Consider the following 24,539-nt stretch of genomic DNA (forward strand, 5'->3'; position numbering starts at 1 on the left):
CAATCAAGGAAAATAATGTTGGCACACCCTGGCATACTAAATGTAAATCGCCACCCCTCTCCCCAAATTCAACGTTGATGAAAACGCTTTTGCCATTGGGCTGTCCCATCTCCCCAATATTGACTGAAGGTGAAATGGGGGAGGCATGGGCAAAGGGGAAGGTTTGTACTTCACATCAAACAAAGTTATGCTACTTTCACAGAGCGACAATGAAGAGTTCCAACATATTGTCAAGGTGAACCAACTATTTTTTTCCTTGAATGTTTCATGCCGCAACTTACCGGACGCTTATATCAGTGTCTACATTCTTGACTCCATTGTGAAGTTCTGTGAATAGTGGATCCACTCTGGAATGGATGACAACTAATTTGGCTAGGGCTAGAGCGGCCTCTAGCCTCACGTTGCGATTGGGGTCACTCAGGGCACGCAAAAAGGTGGTTTGTAGTTGAGGCAAGAAAGCTTTGAGTAGTACGCCAACCTGGTGATAAAAATTAACAAATAAATAATTTTATACACAGCCTTAGTGTCATGCTGAATAAATATAAGATGCACTCTAATATATCAGAATACAAACCTAATTCTTGTACATCTTGGAATAGATTCACAGACCTGTCAACCTACCGAAGTCAGAAAGAGGCCAAAACCTTGTACATGTACACAAACCAGGTACTGACAAATTCAAAGACTTGAGGTGTGTAATACTTTCAGAATTCAAGGAAGGTTTTGCAAGTCTAAATTTATAGACTAAAGAGAATGCTATAGCAAAATATAAGTGAAATTTACATCATTTTCTGCTGTTCTTACATTTAAATTGTCATCACTGAAATTTTCAGAAAGCAGGACTGTACCTCTTTTTCATGTTTGAAAACCTTAAATGAGGGACAGTTGGCAGGCCTGGATTCATCAAGATTCATAATTTATGTAGACAAATCCCAATTCTAAATTGGATTTGTCTACATAAATTATGAACTTTAATTCTTGTACAGTATGTTATGTAAAAATATTGTGTCAAGTCCCAGGAACTGTGAAATAGACCAGCTTCAAAAACAAGGTTAACAGCTATCTAGGCACCAATGAACCAGTCAGCTTTAACATTATTATAACAGCTGTTGATGCCTTGATACAATACACAAATTGTGTTTGTTTGCGTTTAATATTGCAACTTAATTTAAAAGTTGTCTCAGGGAGTGGGTTCTTCCCCGACCTCTTCCTCACATCCATCAACTCACTTTTATATGCATGTTGTGATATGGAAATATAAAGATGATTTGTTTTGATTGATTTGATTTGATAATTTAACTGTGGCCTGTGTGTGAGTTAAGGGGGGGGGGGTAAGTAGTTCATAGAATAAGGTAGTTTGGGGGTTGATTCAATCAAGATGGAGATAACGCATAACATAGTTATCCTTCAATGTATCAATGCATACACACTTACTTTGGCTAATAGCAAACCCAATGTCTGTAGTATGGCCACTTTCACATTCCATGCATACCTATCACCTAAAACTCGGATTAATGGACCTGGAAAGCAAAATGAAAGAAACAAAATCATAATTAACTGTGAACAATATGCTGGAACATATCCTAATAGCACTATTATGCATCAGTATCATTTTGTCTTTAGGAAATTATGCTCCATCTGTGTATCAACCTTATAAATGTACAAGATTAACATGGTTCGGACTTGAAAATCCTTAAGAATAATTGCCCACGTTTCAGTACAATCACTCTACTCTGATAAGAAACTAAAATGTATGGGCATTGCTTAAAGAAAAACAAACCAACAAACTATAACCAGTAAGGACACAGGTATGCATACATTCTTATCAATTGACTATTTTACCCGTTTCATTGTATGTAATGTTGCTTGTTTTTTAATGAATAGAGAGAAAGAATGAGGCTGAAGAAAGTTTATATATTGCTTTTTCTCGACTCTTAGTCGGTGACGTCAATGCACATTTCAGAGTCTCTGGTGCAGCTTCGAAGGGTTAAGGTAGACACACTTAATTGTTCATGTTCTCACCTGTAATATTAACTACTTGTGATTTTAATGCCGCTGTACTCGTGAGTTTGATGACCTCTCCTAGACCTACAGCCGCTTGCTCCTTCATCTCGGGGGCGCCATTTAAGATACCTTCACGGAAGATGGGTAAGATTGGACTGATGCCCTGTAATAATAAACAGTAAAGTAAAGGTAAACATAGAGAACCACCAACCTTACAATGAACAAAGACCAGCCTTCTTAAAATCCCCTCCCCTCAAATGTTGCCCTGCCCCCTTTGTCCCCCCCCCCTATCTGAAAAAGTTCTGGCTATGCCACTGTGGTGAATCCATCTTCTTATACAGGGTGTCCCTGAAAGAACTGTATCATCATCAAGAACTGAATTTTTATATATAAGCTATCACATACTTTCTGACATGTGAGGAAAGGATACTGGAAACTTGACCTCTCCATTTCGACCTCTCCATTTTTGACAATTGACCGCTCCATTTTTGAAATAAATTTTTTTTTATGAAACTACCTCATTTTCAGTCCATTCTACAGAGTCAAATATCTATCAATGACAATAGACGCCTCTTGCACCGATGATGTGCAGTGATTAGCACTCCGAATACAGATCATCAATTGATATTTGAATACGTGGGAAGGTTTGAAAATGAGGGAGTTTCGTAAAATTCTTATATTTCAAGAACTATGTGGTCAATTGTCAAAAAAGTATATGATAGCTGATTTTTCTTCAACCCTGCCAGTTATTTAATTATGTTTAGTTGTGGTGTTAAAATACCCAAACAATTAAGTTTCAGACAATACAGTTCTTTCAGGGACACCCTGTATTTCTCATACTATTAAAATTTCATTTCAGTTTTCAACGAAAAGTTGACCAAAGAATGTATTTTCTATTTCCTTACCTTTTTGGGCAAGCAGAATCCTGGTAGTTCTTCTGTTTGTAAACTATCAGTGGCATAGTGGATGGCTTGTCTTAATGAGGAGATATGTGTTAGCTGCTCTGCTGCAGTCAATTTCTGTAATGAGAAAGAGAATTATAGTTACATACATGGATAGGTAAGGTTACAGTAAACTATCAGTGGCATAGTGATAGCTGGAAGTAATCAATAAGGCGTTATACTATACTAAAATGCAGAAAACCTTTGACGAGCGCGTATTGTAAGGATACATCGTGTATATACTGCGTTGCACGCACTTGTCTCTGATTGGCTGCTAAGGCGATATGTTGTTGCTGAGTGGAAATTTATGAATGAACTGTGCGTCGTACGCGTTGTTAGCGCCGAATTTGCAACATCACGGTAGTCGCGCTCGTAAAAGGTTTGCTGCATTTTAGTATACTGCGCATTGGTGTGTGGCTATATGATTCCAAGCAGGGTTCCATTTAACTGGTGTCATGGAGCAAACTGCTCCCCATTTTGGACAACCTGCTACACAAATTTCAGCTTGTATAGCAATTTTTACAATGTTAACATATGCTAATATTATAAGAACATCACCTGAATAAGGTTTACGCTAAAAATTGCTACGCACATTTTTCAAAGTAAATCAAACCCTGATTCCAAGCCCCGGCACAGTTCCTGTTTTTCATGTGAATAATTGAGCCAGACTTGAAATTTCCCTGGGGGAAGGAACCAACTGCTTCTTGTCTCGGTTACCAGTACAGGAATTTATGTGATGCAACCAAGCAAAGTGAGTCGGATGTTGGGAATATTGATTTTGTGATATAACCAATAATAGTATTCAACTTCCTTTGTATTTTATTGTTCTAAGCAATACTAAAATGGTTATAACTCTGGAACCATAAGTCTAATTATGATGGGGTTTTCAGCAAAATAAAGCTTGCAAAATAGGTCATGTAGTGAGCTTGAAAACTGCATTTTGCTTGATCGCATCACATATGTGACCCCTCAGCACAACTGAGCCCTGAAGTCACCAATCATCATTTTTGAGATATTCAACCAAAAAATATTCTGCTTGAAATTAGCTTTAAAATGATGTATATCATGTCTATAGTACTTGACATAGTAGTGAAAAATCAATATAACAGTCAATAAATCCTTTTGTTTCCTATTAAAGGAAGGAAGGAAGGTTTTATTTCAAACTCTAATGGTGACCCACAGTCAAATTGCTAGAATTATACATTAAACACACCTAAACAGACACAATGCAATTTGCAGGCAGCAGCTTAATCAGCGCCAATATTGCAACATTGAAACAAACAACTATACAAACATCCAATCCAACCCAACCCCATCCCCAGTAGGCAATGAGGATTAAGTGCCTTGCCCAAGGACAAACACGTTGGCACGAGCGGGGCTCGAACTCACAACCTATGCATTATGAGTCGGGCGCCGTATCTACTCGGCCACACGTGCTCCCAAATTGTTTATTGTTAAGGGAAGAAGTGCACCAAAAACACCTATTTTTAGTCATATTTCATTGCCATTCCAGGTAAAAGAGCAGACTTTTTGCTTTCACATACTTTTTATTGGACAAAAATCGCACTTATGGTTCCCAAGAAACTGCAATTTGAAGTGAAGCATCTTGCGCGATCAAATATATTATTAATGTATTTTATTGTTTTTCAAGCAGTGATATTTATTATGTATTTTATTGTTTTTCAAGTGGCGATATATAACAATTTTACAGTCAAAAATCTGTACCTCAAAAACCAAATAAGCTTTTATCATATTATCTTCACAACATATTGTAATAAATCAAGTGCCTGCTTTTTTACATGTTGTATATAATAAATTGCCATCTAATTTGCATACAAAATTAAAAAGGTGTTTCTAGATGTTTTTTAGAGAGTAACTTGAGACCATTTTACGACGGATTTGAATGAAATTTTCACAGAATGTGTGTTTTGTTATTTGTAAAAAATATGTGGAAGTGGATTTTTGAATTTTGTTTTTGTTTTGACGCACTGTCACTTTTTTGTAGGTCAAAAAATCGCATTTTTAGGCCTTATCATGTTTCAGACTTTTTTTTCGAAAAATGAAGCATTTTATAAAAAATCTACTTCCACACTTTTATTTTGCTGCTTTTTAACTTTCATTAAAAGAAAAAATTACATCTCTAGCATCTACGGTTGCGTTCCGTTACTATTTTGAAACCCGACACCTAAAATCCAAGATGGCCGCCAATTAAATATGCAAATGAGATTTTTTTTTGCATTTTTCTGATTTTTTGGTCTCAAGTGTCATTTACACCAAGTATGAAGTTCCTAGCATGTTTAGTTTAAAAAAATGAGTTTTGGTGCACTTCTTCCCTTAAGTTCAATGGAGCATATCTCAATAGTGGCACTGGCGACATCCGGGCTCAGTTGTGCTGAGGGGTCACATATGTTGTAGGTTCGGTTGGTTAGAGGATTAGAATAAAATAATATTTTGTTCCAGCACTGGAACATATCTTTTGGGTTTGAGAAGGACAAGGTCGGTGACTGGAAACACAGAAATATTTCTGTCCGGCCTAATACAAGTTTGTTGTATTTAGTTTATATTATTGTCTATAATCACAACACTGATGAATAACAGCTCTATTATATAGGCCTACAAGTATTACCAGGTACCATTAATTAATAAAGGTCATAGTGCAATTTGATAACATTATTTATATAGAAAAATATTGATAACATTTTTAGATATTATGCCTGGTATGCACCTACTGGAAGGATAGTTTTGTATTTGATTGTACTTGATTGGAGCAAAGTACACTCCTAGAGACATGCACTGTTGCCATCGTTTATCATTAGTTTTAATTGGGCTACTTTGTAAATCTGACAGGAGTCTAAAAATCGTTAAGTGTGGAATTTATGCAGCAGCAGTAACAACAACAGCCCACCAACACCGCTGCTGCTACTACCACCATCACCACCAAAAGAAAATAATTCTACCCCAGTGTAGTGATTCATATACAGTGAGGTTAGGTTGGAGTTGGGAGCTTTTTGAGGGCAATATTGGGGTACACCAAAGGTTTCTGTCAACACTACTAAAGGGCATACATTGCTAAAGGGCATACTGTATCAGCTCCTCACAATTATATTTGCCACGTCAGCCACAGAACTCGTAATTCGCAATTCTTGCTTACGCCTATTGATTGACAACTTTTGAGCGACAAAATCAACATGGCTGCTACAGCATCCCCTCCAAAAGGGCAGGAAGATTTTGAAGAAGAGTTCTTAACCTGTTCTATCTGCGCTGAGTTGTATAATGGTGGTGAACGCAAAGCAAAATTCTTACCATGTTTGCACTCTTTCTGTAAGTCATGTTTAGACAAACACGCCAAGGAAAGACCAATATTTGACTGTCCACTATGTCGTAATGAAGTACAAGCACCAGACGGAAAGGTAGATAATCTTCCAGCTAATTTTATCGTAGAGAACTTGAAGGCGTACAAAGATTCCTTCAAATCTTCAGTTACTTGTGGAAATTGTGATGAAGAAGGAACTATAGCGGTGAGCTTTTGCCACAATTGTGGGTGTTTCTTGTGCCATGTATGCATCCAAAGTCACCAGAAATTTCGTCTTCTACGTGACCACAAATTGTCAACGATAGAGGAGCTTCGAGAAAACAAGTACAACCCTAAAATGCAAACTGTGTACTGCCAAAAACATCCCGAGAAAGAGTTGACAATGTTCTGTTCTGAAGAAAAGTGCAAGGTTCCAATATGTTACATTTGCGGGCATGTTGATCATCGTTGGCATAACCTAGCCGAGCTGAAAGTCATTGCCTCTGATATCATCAACACTGTTCAACAATCGTGTGCACGGTCGCAAGAGAGAAATCAAGAACTAATCAAAAAGCGAGCAGTCGTTGAAGCGCTGAAAGAATCGCTAACAAAAAACTTCAACAAGAAGAAGAAAGATTTGCAAACATCGGAACAGAATCTCTATGACAAGATGCACGCTCGTTGCAGTGAAGCCCACTCAGAACTGCAAGAAATTTACGATACAGAAATGCAAAACATGAACAAGAAAATAGAATGTATTGACTCTCTTTCCACCCAGATGACTAGCGCTTGCGAGTTTGCTACCAAAGCATGTGATATGAGTCTTCCTACACAGCTGATATCCTCTCATAAGCAGATAATGAATCGACTGAATGAGCTGGAAAAAATGCAGCTACCTGAAACAGAATCCCTTCAGACAGACATAAATTTCACTCTGATGCACAACACATTGACACAACTTTTTCAGGCCTGTTTGGTTCGCTTTTGGAGCCTATATCTTGAACCTCGATTTTGGTATGTGAGGAAAGGGTACTGGAAACTGATTATCGGTGCCATGCTAGCATTTCTCATTCTTGCAAGCATTTACTTTTGTACAGCACCAGCAGATCTTCTGCAAGTTGATCCTACATATAGCAAAATTACGCTCGGGAAATATCTTGGTACTACAGGTTACTACAAAGCAACTATTCAAAGCGTAGATACCAATGGAAAATTTATGACTACTGGTGGTGCACGCTTTGTTGCATCACAGCTGTGGAATTCACTTCCAGTTAAGGACAACAAAAATGGCAGATACACTCTTACTTATTCATCATTATTTGGCGATTCCTTGTATGTGAGGATAAATGGAAAGCCTATGAAGGGAAGTCCATTTTATATTCCAAGGGAGATCGATCCTTCTCAGTGTACAATTCAATTGCAAAAGGACAAGCGAGTTGTGGAAGGACTAAACATCGGTGTTATGTATAAAGCCACTTTGCAAACTGTTGCCTACGATGGTAAGCATATTACTACAGGAGGAGCAAATGTAGATGCTTCACAACTCAAGTTCCCTCTTGATGTACAAGATAATAATGATGGAACATATGAGTTTGATTACTACTCCTCCTTTGGAGCTATTCATGTCAAAGTTAATGGTAACCCAATAGCAGAGAGCCCATTCAATGATTTGTCAAACGTTGACCCAAAACTTTGTACGGCTCGTAAAGAACCAATACCAGGTAAACCACAAGAAAAAGCTATAATTGTACAAACTATAGACTCTAGTGGGCATCCTTTCAAGATTGGTGGTATAGACGTAATAGCAACATGTGACGGCTATCACTTGCCTGTGCATGATAATAAAGATGGTACATATTGGTTTCAAGATAATCGTTCATTATATGTATATGTGACCATAAATGGAGAGCCAATCAAAGGAAGTCCATTTTAAACAATTCAGTGGCGTGTCAAAATAATGTAAAATCAGCCGTTTTTTGGTGATTTTAGCCATTAAGCCCCCACATAAATCGGTGCGGGCGGCTTAGCCCCATACCACACCCACCCTCCCGCAGGAAAAGATCCTGGACACACCAGTGCAATTGATTAACAAATTGTGTAAATAACATGTTACAGTACAAAAATTAAGAAATGCTACCGAATGTTAATAATAAAAATAATATTAATTGTCTGACTTTACTAACAAACTTGTAAAAGATATGTTGGAAATGACATACTGTAGGGCTGTTGTCGACAAAGCTGTTGTTGACAATGTGGTCGACAAAGCAATTTTCCTGACTGTTGACAAACTTAGCCTAAAGGTCCGTTCATACTACCACCGCATTTGCGATGCGTTGCTTTGCGATGCCGATATATCGATTACTTTTGCCGCAACTCAACGCAACTCGTCGATTTCCAGGTTAAAATGTATTTAACTTTATTGCGATATCGCAATGCAGTATTTTCAGTACAATGCGATGCGGCATCGCACCGCATCGCAACGCAATTGCGGCGTAGTATGAACGAACCTTAATTGTCAACAAAGACTAGTCATTAAAAATATTAGAGATAAGCTTAGGATCACCATTATTTACCATGAAAAATAAATAATCCTAACTATGCCTTTGTTTAATTGAGCACAAGGTTACAATGATATGTTGGATTAACTCTAACCCTACCCGTGGTTTTTTAGCTATCGGAAGGGAAAGAAGAAACGAAAAAAGAGAGAAGGTGAAGAAAGAAGTCACTTGGTACCCCCGGGATTTGTACCTGGGACTCCTCACATGCCACACAGAAGATCACCGACCTCTAGCCACGGAGCTAACGCTGGATATTTATGACTTTTGCGCCAATTGCGTCATCAAGTTACGTGGGATGCATGCATGCAGTGTTTTCAATAGTGAGCTTTAGTGACACTTGGTTGGGTAAGGGTTAACCCTAACGGTACCAAACATCAAAAAACAAGCAGGTATCCCACGTGATGCTATTGCGTCATCATGCAAACAGACATAAGGCAACAGAAAGCTTGGCTGGGCAAGCTACTCCCCCGTGGCAAGGTAGGCCAGTTTACAGGCGTGGCACCCGAAGGGTCGGGGTTCAAAACCGCACCCGAGAAAAAAAGTTTTCTCTTCTTCTTCTTTCTTTCCTCCTTCTTTCCATACCCATCGTCAAAAAGCAACTGGGGCGTTAGGGCTAATAGACTTTGTAATGTTAAGTTTTCGATTTGATTACACATAGTTGACAGTAATATTTTGATGTACATAAACACACCTGAAAATGTGAGTTTAACACCTTCATTTATATTGGATTTGTATAAAAAGAATCATGTTATAATTAAAGACAGAGATAAAAACAATTTATCGCGTCTGATGTCACTGTCAATTACGATCCGTGATTGGTTTACACAGGTTAATCAGCGCGTAAAAGGAAGACCGATCTATCTGGTGCTGATCGGAGAAAAGGAATAGCAGCAAATGGCGAAAAAGTTCGTACTTTTACAAGGCAAAAAGCAGCTTTTCTAGGCATTGTGAACATGGTGCATTCACCAAAGAAAGTTTCCTACAATAAAGACCTAACTTTTGAGATGGTTTGCATGTCGAAAGGTGCAAAATTAACAATAAGGCGCCCGGTTATAAATCCGCGTTCGGCAAGTCATCATCACGACACTTGTAAACAAACCGTGCTCGAGTTTGATTGATAGGTGACGTCAGACGCGATAAATTGTCTTTATCTTTGTCTTTCATTATAACAGTTGAATCCAACAATCCAAATGAACTTGTTCAAAGACATGAACAGCTGATTGTGTTCAAACACTGGCGATATTATTTTCACAATGTGAAATTATTTTTATATCAGAGTCGATGATTACTCTGTCACAAGAATTTAAACCAATCACATTCACGGATATATACAGGTTGTGATTTCCGGGTATTCCCCATGTGCTACCACAGTATCTGGATGTACCCGAACAACTTGCTTTTACTATAATATCGCTATGAATTCAGCAGAGTGACGAATCGAGAATTTTGAGCAAATAAAATTGAGTTTTTGTATGCTTATGAATATGTTTTAGGTTATTTTTTATTTCCACCAAAAATTAATGTTAAATCTTACTCACCGACGTAGTTATTGAAATTTTAATTTGGACGAATCGCCCCTAAGTGCGATAAATGAATTCGGCAGAGAGACGAATCGTATACTTAGCTGTACAAATCATGTTGATCTATAGTATTGTACAGCGGGAAACCCTGAATTTTCTATATTACATGTCCTATACTAATATATTTGATACCAACGTATAGCTGTAGGTATCTTCTATCCATAAGTACAAACATTCCCCACATGATATTGCTGTGGTTTAATAATGTGAGTGCTGGCATACCGTGAAATTGGAAAAATCCAAAATATAGGCCAATATTGTTATTTTTGCTTTAAAATCCTCGAGTTTTTGCTAAATATTACAGGGATGACTATTTATAACTTATATAGCAAGTTAAGTCTACATAGCCTTAGGACGACCAGTAATTTATGCACAAATGCCCCAAATCAAAAATGAGTGCTTTGGTTTACACGTAGTTGAATGCGTATTCGACCTCTCTCTGCGAAGTGGTAGAGACATTTTGGATACAGCATAAAGCCGAATAGCTGTTAAAATGCGTTTTGAGGGATATATCGATTATTTCAGAACATGCAAGTATTGCCAATAATTTGTGTACATTCACTTCTATAATATACATTTCAAATGAGTGCTCACGAATGTTCTAAATTTTTAGAAGGTCCAATGGAATGGTACCAAGATTTTCAAACACCGTTTACTCAGAACAACAATTTTGCGTATTCGGCACTCTGCAGTGTTCATAACGATATCATTGCAAATATGCTATATAAAAGAATGAAAAGTGAATGATAATTATTGAAATGGTTATTCTTCATTTTTGTAATGGTTTTGTCCAATTTTATGGCTAATAATGGGTGCTGTGGAAAAAAAACACAGTATGACACATGTGTGGGATTTAATGCATATATTGCTGTATGTGGTAAATCGTCAACATTGTCATGCATGATTTTCTTGCTTACTTCGCAGAATTATTATTATTAGTATTATTTCAAAGAACTTATAAAGCGCATTTCCCATGGATCAATGCGCTGTACAAAGAAAATAAAAAATACATCAAAAATACACAGTATGGCATTAAGAACAACACTATATCACAGCATGGTAAAATATACTCCTAATTACATCAAAAATTACTCATGTACTAGTGGTTTTGTGTTGCTTTTGAGGGATTTTTGGTCAGAGATGGCATGAGATGATGGCAAATAAACAAGTTTTCAACAGAATTTAAAAACACCTTATTTATCATGCACCTGGTTGAACCCCAAAAATTTTACAACAATCCATGGATTCTCAAAATTTGTGAAAATCCATGAATTTTATATTTTATAACATATTAGAAAATGAGAGAAATATAAATGTATTAACTCATAAGAAAAATGAATACGTCCGAAAGCACTACGTGAAATCGCACCTGTGCATTATACAAAATTAATGCAGTCCTGGCATTTTTCTAACGTTTGCTCCGATTGGTTCTCGCTATCTAAGAGTGTATGAATAGCTATCAGTAATGCATTACTGCATGATGTCAAAGACAGTAATCATTACTGGTCCCACAATGTAACCTTGTGGAACACACATACCTTAGTTACAGCATTGAGTGCATCCCAGGCTACATTCACAACAGTTTCATCATTGTCAGCACAATACCTAACACTCATAATCAGTAATGCATTACTGCATGATGTCATAGACAGTAATCCTTATTGGTCTCAATATGTAACCTTGGGGAACACACATACCTTAGTTACAGCATTGAGTGCATCCCAGGCTACATTCACAACAGTTTCATCATTGTCAGCACAATACCTAACACTCATAATCAGTAATGCATTACTGCATGATGTCAAAGACAGTAATCCTTATTGGTCCCAATATGTAACCTTGGGGAACACACATACCTTAGTTACAGCATTGAGTGCATCCCAGGCTACATTCACAACGGTTTCATCATCATCAGCAAATAATGCAATCAGGGAACGTAATAACTGAGGCACAAACTGGGAATAATCTGTGAAAGAATCGTAAAATGTGCATAAATAAATATTCATTGAACTATTGGTAAGATATTTATTATCAGTTTTCTTCCTGGTTAAGATGTGGTACAAAATAATGCATCCGTACTGAGATGTTGATGCATCTAATCATGAATAAGGTATATCTGGATATGACTCCTAGTCAAATACTTATACAATGTGTGTAAGCCACCATTACCCTGCCATTGCATATCCTGGAACACCACCGCGATTTCTACCCGCTGTATCGCATCCGTGCTCCGCGTTCAAGCAAGAAAATTTCTCGTAAAATCATCTCTTGCTGCATTCACGCTTAGACTTTTTCAAGCCCGGCTATAAAGTATTTTTTACAAATGTTGTTGATATTTTAATGATATTTTTAGCCCATAATTTATTGATACATCAAATCAACCAACAATCTCGCAATCCCGGCCAAGAAAAAAACAAAATACTCTTTCAATCATGACAATTACCCTAAATTTACACACCCTACACGTAAGACTTTGCAACAGTCTATTCAGATATCGTTGTCAAGCTCGAGGTGATTGACCCCCGATGATTAACAGTCGGGAACGCGTACTGTTACGCGTAGTCATGGTGCTTGGCGCGTTAGGGGGTGCTTGGCGCATTAGGGGGTGCTTGGCGCGTTAGGGGGTGCTGGCGACCGTCGATGGCGGCCTCCATGCGCGTACCGGGGGTGCTGGCGTGGAACCGAAACAACAGCGGGAATCGCTGGTTAAATCAAGCTGGGATCATGAGGGATCAGCGAAATTTACTGTCAGGGGCCTGATCTAATGCATAATTACCTGGGGGAGTGCATTAGACGCATCTATATCTCAGTACAAGTGCATTTGGTACAATTTCTCGCGCTACAATACGCAGTTTTCAACCCAAGAAAAAATGCAGTGATTTTTAATACTTTTATAACAAAATTTTCACAGACAGTAATAACATTACTTTCTATCTTCTATATTCAAGCAGACTTTATTGCCCATTTGCCTTCCAAAGAAAGTAGAGTCTGCTATTGGTTTTTCAAGTTGATGCTGAGCAGGAAACACCTGTTATGTAAATTTTCACAGTTTTTCCTGCCCTGCGACTAAGTGTATCACTAACAAGCCATATTTTTCATGAAATTTCCAGGTTTTCCATGATTGTGAAAATAATATTTGAATGACCCAACCTTACCTGTCTTAGTCTGACTACAGTAGACAAAGAGGAAGGTAACAGCAGCCCGTCTCATGCCGGGGTGATTATTACGAGTAGCGGGTAATAGCTCGTCCATTATAGTATACAGCCCTTGCTCATCTGTCACGGATAACACCACCGTCTGACAGTACTCTAGTTCCTATAACATTGAAAAGACAACATATACAGTAAGAGGAAGGTAACGGCAGCCCGTCTCATGCCGGGGTGATTATTACGAGTAGCGGGTAATAGCTCGTCCATTATAGTATACAGCCCTTGCTCATCTGTCACGGATAACACCACCGTCTGACAGTACTCTAGTTCCTATAACATTGAAAAAGACAACATATACAGTAAGAGGAAGGTAACGGCAGCCCGTCTCATGTCGGGTGATTATTACGAGTAGCGGGTAATAGCACAAATCCATTATAGTATACAGCCCTTGCTCATCTGTCACGGATAACACCACCGTCTGACAGTACTCTAGTTCCTATAACATTGAAAAAGACAACATATACAGTAAAAAGGAAGGTAACGGCAGCCCGTCTCATGCCGGGTGATTATTACTGAGTAGCGGGTAATAGCTCGTCCATTATAGTATACAGCCCTTGCTCATCTGTCACGGATAACACCACCGTCTGACAGTACTCTAGTTCCTATAACATTGAAAAAGACAACATATACAGTAAGAGGAAGGTAACGGCAGCCCGTCTCATGCCGGGGTGATTATTACGAGTAGCGGGTAATAGCTCGTCCATTATAGTATACAGCCCTTGCTCATCTGTCACGGATAACACCACCGTCTGACAGTACTCTAGTTCCTATAACATTGAAAAAGACAACATATACAGTAAGAGGAAGGTAACGGCAGCCCGTCTCATGCCGGGGTGATTATTACGAGTAGCGGGTAATAGCTCGTCCATTATAGTATACAGCCCTTGCTCATCTGTCACGGATAACACCACCGTCTGACAGTACTCTAGTTCCTATAACATTGAAAAAGACAACATATACAGTAAGAGGAAGGTAACGGCAGCCCGTCTCATGCCGGGGTGATTATTACGAGTAGCGGGTAATAGCTCGTCCATTATAGTATACAGCCCTTGCTCATCTGTCACGGATAACACCACCGTCTGACAGTACTCTAGTTCCTATAACATTGAAAAAGACAACATATACAGTAAGAGGAAGGTAACGGCAGCCCGTCTCATGCCGGGGTGATTATTACGAGTAGCGGGTAATAGCTCGTCCATTATAGTATACAGCCCTTGCTCATCTGTCACGGATAACACCACCGTCTGACAGTACTCTAATTCCTATAGCATTGAAAAAGACAACATACAGTGCATGGGTCATCAAACATAAACTCCACATTTAGAACTAGCCAAATGCAATGCATAATGCCCGCTACATATTTTATATTCAATGCAACATGATATATTTAACTAATTTAAATATCTTTATCTTATAGAAATCTCTATCTTTGTATTTTCAAAGTACTACTGCAACAAATTGTGTGGCTTTTCATTCATCTGGGAAATGATGAAATTAGTGGATTCAATTAATTGTTCTTGAGCAGATTTATATATTAATCGGAGCAACTAATTTTACTACTGAAATTTTTACTGAAATTTACACTTATGTATAAAGCACCAGAACCAAAGTTGTTTGATCTTTGGATCAACCGTCGATGCTGCTTTAATGCTTGTTATTAATGAACTAACAACTAATTAATGACAATTAATGATAAATTTATATTGGAAAATATCAATACATACTAAGATTCATATGTTATCACAACTGACAATAGCCACTTAATTGATTTCATAAATAATATGGATCGACCAAGACTCAATGGCCGATCAAAAGATCACACTAATTTGTTTCTATTGCCTAACATATTCCTATTTATAACAGTGACTACCAAGTTACCTGTGCTTCTCTCTCTGTACAGATGCTGTCTTTAAGCGATGACATCAACGCTTGCAGTATCTTTCCTAAGTGTTTGGTCAAAGCGTCTCCAGCAACTTCTGACAGAATAGCAAGGACCTTACTATTTACTGGGGGACTAGTCAACTGAAACATAAAACAAATTATTAAGTTAGCCTTAATATTATTAAATATTAAAATTATTAAGTTAGTCTTGTTATGCAGTAAGATGTGACTAATGAATCTATGAATTTAGGATCAATGGCTTTCAGTTGAACCGGTTCACTTCCAGATTTTTAGTGTACCATTTTGCAATTTACAGATTGTGTATGTGTGGACCATGGTAAGCTTACTTACACAAGAGAGCATGGAAATTTCAGCATGTTTTTAAATAGAAGGGGGCAACTAATAGAATAAATATGGTATATAGATCCATACATAATTTAAACTGCATCTCTAAGCTTTGGGACACAGACTAATACGATGGATTATCGAACCTACCTTGGGTACAAGGAATGGCAGCACCACCCTACTCTTTACAGCCATGACTTGTTTCAGACCATCGAGGGCGCTTTCCCCACTCTCCGGATCATTGAGTTGATCTAATAACTGAGGTAGGATGTCTTCAAGTGCCCTATGACCTGTAAGCATGAAACAATTACAAATAGTCAAAAGTATAGCAAAGAGACAAGTGGTGTAGCAGGCTGTGGACTTCAATTAATGATCACATGGTTGTGTGTTTTAACCCCAATGGTGCCAACAAGTTATGCAATAATTATAGCAAGGTCCTCAACCTCTACGGTCTCTCTCCACCCAGGTGTATAAATGGGTACTGGCTTATACAGAGTGAGTAGGTAGACAGGTTCAGAATGCTACAGCTGATTTGTTTTCATTGCACTTATGTGACTAAGTGTCTCTGAACTGATGAAGGATTAACCACCAAATGTGTCATATAATTCAGACAACCAGTAGTACCAATTTTTTTCTTATATCAAGAGAAATTTATAAATAACAGTTTTTTATTTCTATTTTGGATTACAACAAGGTCATGTCTGAGTCAATATATTCAGTTGTGGCTGGTAGTGATTCAAAGAATTAATGCCAGTACAATTTCTATTAAATTTAAACTTTGTTTTTCTTTACCTAACATTATGATATAATATTATAATAACAGTCAGGGAGGGTTTCTGACCTTTTTAAGCTGAAATAATGATGTAAAATGAAAGAAATCGCACTGGCTATCTTGGCTGTTTAATGTGGAGCTCTATGGGGGATCACAAAATTATGTCAAAATTGCTTTGTTGACCTACACCACAACAAATTTGCCATAGGTTTAAAGGGTTAACAGCACATCTGGATTTATTCATGAATAAAGTGTTACACAAGCTCAGCATTTTATGGCATAACATAATCCATGATAATAAAATTGTCTAACTCACCAAGGTATTGACCATCTAAAAGAACATGGTGATATGTAAGGACAAGGTTACCTGCCCAAATCCTAATATAAACATTTTAGTAATTATTGGTATTTAGTTCCTGCACAAACCTGCCAGTTGACCAGGCCAACGATTTAGGAACTTTAAAATTAGTTGACCAAATTCAGTTTCAAAGATTGTACATTATGGCTTTAATCCTAACTAAATTGTTAGGATTGCTAATGACAGTTTTAAATACAAACTTTTAATTTCACATGGTCGTTTCAGTTGACTCACCTATTGTGCCGTGTAAGTTATCAAAAGTAGTAGCAGCAGCTTCTCTGACTTCAGGTAGAGGGTCACACAAAGCTTTCCGTACCGTAGGCACAACGCTATCTATATAAGCCAACACCTGCTCCCTACTGGTAGATCCCATGATCTCACTCAGTCCGACGCATACACCTTGTCTCTGATCGCTCTGATCCGATTTCAGACCTTTCTCTAGAATAGGGATGATCTCGGCAGAACACGGTCACCCAGTTTGCGTACAAGATCGCCTAATGTCCTGGCAGCAACCTGTGTTTCAATACAAGGGAATGTCAATGCACTGTCAGTTTTAAAGTCCACACTCCCTATCTGAAAGTTGGAAATGTCTTCTACAAGAGGAGTATGAATTTCAGATGGAATTAGCTTAGTAGCCAACTCTATCTTAAAGTCATTCCCCCTCTGTGGAAGATTAAATCATTCTCAGAGGATGTGCAAAATTCAAATGGAGCTGCCTAATATGTTCATTCCAGGTAGAATTCATACCCCCCCCCCCCCTGTGGAACAGGGGTAGTGTGGATTCTACATGGAATAGTTCATTATAGCGCTAATCATAGTTCAACCTTTCATAGCCCTAATCATATTTAAACCTTTTTATGACACAAAACATGTCACATTATCACTGTATATTGACATAATGATGCAGATCGCTTTTGGAGACCTAGAGGTTGCAAATAGCAAAATACTGCCAGGCAGGAAGGCAGAGAATATGCTGTCAAGTTTTTTGAAAAATATCATATAAAATTCAGTCACTTTAAAAGCTGATAACATGGAAACTTTTTTATGCATATATTTCACATCAAAAATACTTACTTTTTACAAGGACTCCAATAATTCTACACAATTTTATCTGTATCTAATGCGACATAATGTCTACACTTTTTCCCTCATCCATTCATTATTATTTTTATTACTGTTGTGTGGCAAATTGAAATAAAGGACCGTTGGTACTATAAAGGGGGATGTGCTTCCCTTTAGCCATATAATGCATACAATACACACAAATGGGTAAATATCCATACCCCAACAGCATATCTCCTATGCATACTGTAAAAGTGGAAATTTTCATGCTACATTAATTTTTGTGCTTTTCGCCTTTTGAGCTGCTACGCGAAAAATGCGCATTGTGTATAGGTCAATGTAAAGAATTATGAACTTATTGCATGAAAATGTCCACTTTTAGTGAATTTACTTGAGCATAAATTGTCCTGTCAACAAAATCCGAAGTCAATAGACTCACCTGTCTCTTATCATAGCTTGTACTCGCCAGACATCCCAGCAACAGACCAAATAGTGTAGACAAGATCTCCTTCAATGTCCTGGGTGTGTTGACCACAACCACCTTCCATACATGCAGTGCTGCTTGCCTCACCATCAATGCTGTGTCAGATCGTCCCATGTACAGACCGGCTAACACTCGATTACGACGCTCGGGTCCAAGGATCTTGATCAGTGCCTGTAAGATTACATTGGATGCAATAGTCAGTATCGTAGCTAGCAGGCAGGGCCATAGCAAGGTTGAAAAATATGGGACAGCCATCACAAATATGGGGTGGCCAAAATGTAAATATATGTAACCCATCACATCGAAACACGGCAGTTGTTGGAAACACACATTTAAAGATAATAAAGAAAATGTGCCCCGAAAAATAAAGAAAATAATAAGAAATTTAAACTGTATTTGTCACATAAAATCGCCATTCTACATGCGATATTAATGGAAGAGGTGCCATTTTAAAGCTTAAAAACAGTCCTTTACTTTGGTAAAGAAATCTTCAAGTTCATTTTTGACGACAACTGCCGTGTTTCGATGTGATGGGTCATATATGCCAAATTGAAATAAAGATTTAAAGGAACACATAACAAATTTCTCAAAAAGTGGGGTGGTCATGGCATCAACAGCTTCCCTAGCCAGAGGGGGACAGGGGGCCTGACCAAAAATGAAAGAGAAATGTGCCCTGAATGAAATTAAAATGATTTTGATCAATAAAATAACTCATTTATTTGATAGCTTCACATGTTTTTTTTAAACACATCTTGTCTTCCAAACAACAATTTTAAGTCAAGATTTGCATTGATAATACAGTGATACATTGCAACCAACCTTAGTCGAATGTTCTGTTCCAAAGTTATCATCTTCGTGTCCCACAGTCGTCATCTTGCCTGACACACCTGATATACGATACAGCAAGTCTCCCAGCAGCTGTATGGAGCTGTAACGAATACGCCAGTTCTCGTCAAACAGGCCTTTCTCTAGTTCTGGAAGGAAGATTGAGATGGCGGTGTCGGCGTACATGTTGACGACGCGTTGGCCAGCACGAAGGGCTGTGTCACGAACAAACTCTGACTCGTCGGCAAGAGCCTTGAGGAAAATCACAAAACATGAAGATACACACAATTGCTGTAAACACATTTTCATAACATGAATGGACATAAAAAACTTCTTTTTTTTTCACCAGACATTTTTAATTTTCCAGTGATTAGCACCACATTAACAACAACAAAAATATAAATATAGAATGAATTTTATCTTTTCAAATCCAGCCCAGGAAACCTCTGTATGACATAGGTAACTTTTACTAACATTAATGGAATGAGAATAAATGGCTGGCATTAAACAAGATAAATTAATTCATGAGATACATATACCTGCAGAATAGGATAGTTTCCAAATAATAAGTTATGTGTACCAGTGGCCTGTAGTACTTATGAAATGCTTTTTAAAGCTCCAAATAAGTCACACATGCTGTTGCACTATGCAATCTGTTCTCGATGACGTACGCACGCTAGAGGACAAATGTGGACAATAAATATTTGAGGACAGTCTTATCATCAGCATATCACATGCAAATTATTACAGCATAATGCAAATTACCTTCAGTATAGCTGGAATAACATTGCCCACATATGGTGAAAACTTGTCACCAAATGTCCCCGGTAGATAGATGAACATCATGACGTATCCATCCCTGACGTGTGGCGGTATATCAGGTGCTTCTGCTGTCTTCACTATATCCGGCATCAGCTTGTCTAGTTTCTGCATGCCCATGCCAGCAACAACCTCACTCAAACCTGGCAGATTGAATCAGGGTAAAAAGAGACAACATACATTTATACAAATTTATACGACAAGAAGAGGATGTACTTGTCGGCTGCTACATGTGTCTCTTTTACATAACAGCTAGGAATAAATACCAGACTCATCTCAAGTAGAGGTCATTTCAAATTATTTCCAAGTCACATGGTTCTCTGTATTCCAAAACCATGTGGTTTGTGGATGATTTGAAGTGACCTCCACTTAAGATGAGTCTGCTATTTATTCCTAGCTATTATGTAAAAAAGGAAAACATGTAGCAGTTGACAAGTGAATCTTTTTGATATGGATGTACACATTTATAGTACCCTTCTTCATCAAACCTACAGGACTCGGCATCCACTCTGCAGAAAATCGCTGATCACTATGGCTCAAGACATATCATATTTAAAACCATTTAGCATCATACAGGAAATCAGAATGTAGCTCTATATAGGCACAGAACCCTAATTAACATACATTTTGAAATAATCATCACAACCAGGACCAGCTCTCCAAGTTTTCATGTTGTTAAGACAAGCAGTAGTTAGTTTCTTGTCCAAGGGAATTTCAAGCTAGCTCTCGGAAAATTGTGGTTGGCTAAATCATGGCTACTTGCATAAATGCTCTATGAACTACATCAGGCTCACCTGTTGATTCACAATTCACTTAAATGTCACAATCTATATGCAATAGGAGACTCATGTTTCAGTATATATCTCACCTTGTGCAGCGCCTGACCTATCCACAGAATTCTGCTCCGATGTCAATTTCTCCATCAGCCATGGCAACAGATCATCAAAGCTACTCTCACCCATGCCTTTTACCATAGCACCAAGGGCACGTGCAGACACCTTACGAACATCTGGTACGGGATCCAGCAGTGAGGCTTTGAGGCCAGGCATTACTGATGGCAGGTAAGGTGCAAGATCCTGGAAAGAATTGGTGTGCAGATTGTTAGGGAAAAATATTACATTGTGCTATTATTTCTAGTTTTCAAATTTCAAGTCTTGGTGTTGGTCTTAGTCGGGAAATGAAAGATGAAATGATACAAATACAAGTAGAAAACACAGTAGAAAACTATCATCAGCTTTTCAAAGCATAAATGTAATCAAATTTTGGCACTGTTTTCTGAGAGCAAGACTTTGTTTAATTACTGATATAAAACAGCAAACTGGCTGCAAGAAAAGCTATAAAAATCGCAAAAAATTAATACTGCGAAAATATCATGCATTACAGTAAATCATTTATAGATCCAAGTTCTTTTATCAAATTGAAATCTTATAATTATTTAATCTCTTGTGTTTATATAAACTTTATATACCTTACCTTTTGGTCTGTGAGGGAGTACATGTTGCCGATAATTTGTGCAGACATTTTCTTTGTTTCGGTGGACCTGTCCTGGAAAGCACGCTGAACCACTGGCATGATGAGAGCAAGCGAGGGCGCATCGATGAAATGGACAAACTTGGTGTTGAGAAGCACTTCCAGACACTTGCTGGTTTTTTGAAATGGATTGGAGAGTGCATCCAGCAAAATGTCAACAATGGCTGAAATTAAAATATTAGAGGGGTTGACTTGGATAAATATTAAAACAACTGCTGGGACTAATATTTACTTTATACTACATTTCATTTGGCAAGTCTCATATTATACACATTACAGGGTGTATATTGATATTTTTTGAAAAGCCTGCCTCTTCCAAATACAACATTAGATACTCTTGAAATGTCCAGAATGTATAGTTTTGTTTATAGACTTGTTTTACCATTAATCCACAAATTATTTGGATCTTATGTTGAATTTTGATGTGTCAGACTCATCCATTATCAATGAAAATTGATGGGTACCAATTATTTTGATACAGCTTGTATTGTTTTGAAGTTCCACAGATGTGGCTAATAAACGCATCAAGCTCTGAAACAAAATCCAGGGTGCGTGCAGCCACCTCTATGTCAAATTCAAGGACTTTTCAAGGACTTTCAAGTATCCAAAAATCAATTTTCAAGTACCTTTGAACGGAACGACCCAGAGATAGGTGTGTGTAAAAAAGTAGAAAAATACCCAGTGGTCTAGGGGCAGCAGCCCAGTGTATATCTGCCAACGTTTGAAAACTAGAAATAGGGACACTTGCGAAGCGGAGTGAGCGTAGCGCTCACGACTGTGGCCGGGGGTCCAGGGGCCCACTTAAGGGCCCCTGCGGCCCCAGTGGGGTCCAAGGGCGAAGCCCTGGTGGGGGTTGAGGGGACGAAGCCCCCCGAAGCCAGATGGTTTCTGCACATTTAGCACCACCGGAAAGGCCATTTCAGAGGGTAAAAAGAACATTTCAAAGCCCCTGGCTTGTTCTACACTTTTAATAAAAAGTGCTTCCTTCTTCCAGAAAACATGCTTTAAAGTTGAGTTTCCTATACTTTTATGCACTTGGAGACCCTCTTAAAAAATGTTTTTGGCTTTATTACATGACCAATATGGCTGATGTTGATATATGTGAAGCAGAAAAATAAAACAATAATTAACAATTTGTGCTTGCATCCACTACCTCCCCCACCACACCCCACCCACCCCCACCAACTGGCACCACATCCTGGGCTTTGATGGTCAATGTGCTTTTTGGTTAAAATTTCAGAACGTCAAACATTTTAGCAGATTTAGCACCACAAAAGAGACCATTTTTGACATAAAAACCTATTTTAGACTTTTTTTGAAAAAATGCTTCCTTCATCCTAAAAACGTGGTTTTAAATGTCCAGTTTCCTATACTTTTGTACATGAGAGACATTCTTTAAAGTGTTTTTTTGGCCTAATAACATGGCCTACATGATTGAAATTGATATATATAATGCGCAATATAAAACCAATGATTCATCAAATGTTTGACCCCACCCCTCTTCGGGTATGAGGGGGCCCACATGGGGGGGGGGGTACTAATGAATGTGCATGAAGAATACATTGTATGATAAGAGTAATTTGTAAAATTCGGTATGTTAAACATACAGAGTGATGTCACTACAAATTGGGACTAAAATAGTAGGCCTATCCCAAAGGAAATACATAGGCCTACACACACTCACTCACCCCACCCAACCTCCCCCACCCCCACTGCACCCCCATGTTCACAACGACAGCTACACAACGCCAAAGGATACAGCTAAAAGGTTCATATCAAACCTTTGACCGAAGTTTGTTTTCATTTAGACTTAAACATGACTTGATATTAGAGTATACATATAGGCCTATACAACATCAGCATCATCAGTCCAGCATCATCTCAAACGTCATCGTTCATTAATACACATCACATACTTCTTACTTGGGTAATATTCATTGAGGAAAAAGAGATGAGTTTTTGAATGCAAAACCGACACAATCATATATCATGCTGGTCCGATAATGGACTAAAATTCATCAATTTGGGGCATGAAAAGGTGTTCTCAATAAGATAAAAATTTGACCACATGCATGTTTTATGAGTACCTAGTCGAGTCATCCAGTCAGGGTTCTATGGAATTTTCATTTTAAAATTGGAAATATATGAGTCCATAAAGAGTTAATGTGTATATATAGCCTACATAAAATGAAAAATATATAGGCCTACATGACAGATTTATTTCCAAACTTCTTTTCTAACTTATTTGTAACATAAATTTTTATTGTTTCAGCACATTTTTTCTTCAAGGACTTTCCATAAATTTCAAGGACTTTTCAACAAAATTCCAGGACTTTCAAGGCCTTGAAAAGGCATTTTGATTTTCAAGTACTTTCAAGCACTTTTTTGGCTTTTCAAGGTTCTGCACGCACCCTGAAAATCAAACAGATATTTTGAGCAATAATAGCACCTCAAGATGCAGAAATCTTTACTATGAAAAATACATGGGAAGTATGGGCTATTCCATCTGAAATCCATACACCCAGTGTAAAAAACATGACCGCAATCTCTGACACTGGGGTGAGGGGTGTATTTTTAATATGGAGTTACCCATTCAGGTAACCATGTTTGAAATTTACACCTCCTGTGTGGGAGATTAAGGCCATGTCTTCCATGGGAGGGTATATGTATTTCAACTAGAATAGCCCAATTTTGTGATAGCCCCTTGATGCTTTGCTTCAGAGCTTGTGTTCCAGCCTACTCTGTTTTGAAACCTGAGTCCATCAACATATCCATTCATAGTTTGAAGCGAGAAAGAAAACCTTACTCAAATCCAAGATGCCCTTTGTTTCTAAACAAAACAGAAATGAGTGTAGCAAGCCATAAATAAGCTATTCCAG

The 24,539-nt window shown here is 38.0% G+C and overlaps 1 protein-coding gene across 1 annotated transcript in view; it reads right to left on the bottom strand.

Moving 5' to 3' along the window:
• LOC140163854 (stalled ribosome sensor GCN1-like) overlaps positions 1–24,539 on the bottom strand; it is a 67,595-nt gene that overhangs the window by 11,081 nt on the left and 31,975 nt on the right. The window contains 15 exon segments of the mRNA XM_072187168.1: positions 282–478; positions 1,435–1,520; positions 2,023–2,167; positions 2,910–3,023; positions 12,232–12,341; positions 13,531–13,690; positions 15,463–15,606; positions 15,961–16,100; positions 17,175–17,396; positions 17,399–17,453; positions 18,442–18,657; positions 19,306–19,563; positions 20,077–20,273; positions 20,999–21,206; positions 21,604–21,824. Coding sequence (XP_072043269.1) covers positions 282–478; positions 1,435–1,520; positions 2,023–2,167; positions 2,910–3,023; positions 12,232–12,341; positions 13,531–13,690; positions 15,463–15,606; positions 15,961–16,100; positions 17,175–17,396; positions 17,399–17,453; positions 18,442–18,657; positions 19,306–19,563; positions 20,077–20,273; positions 20,999–21,206; positions 21,604–21,824 — 2,473 coding nt within the window.

Source organism: Amphiura filiformis, chromosome 11 (genome assembly GCF_039555335.1).
Source record: "Amphiura filiformis chromosome 11, Afil_fr2py, whole genome shotgun sequence".
Classification (NCBI taxonomy): Eukaryota; Metazoa; Echinodermata; class Ophiuroidea; order Amphilepidida; family Amphiuridae; genus Amphiura; species Amphiura filiformis.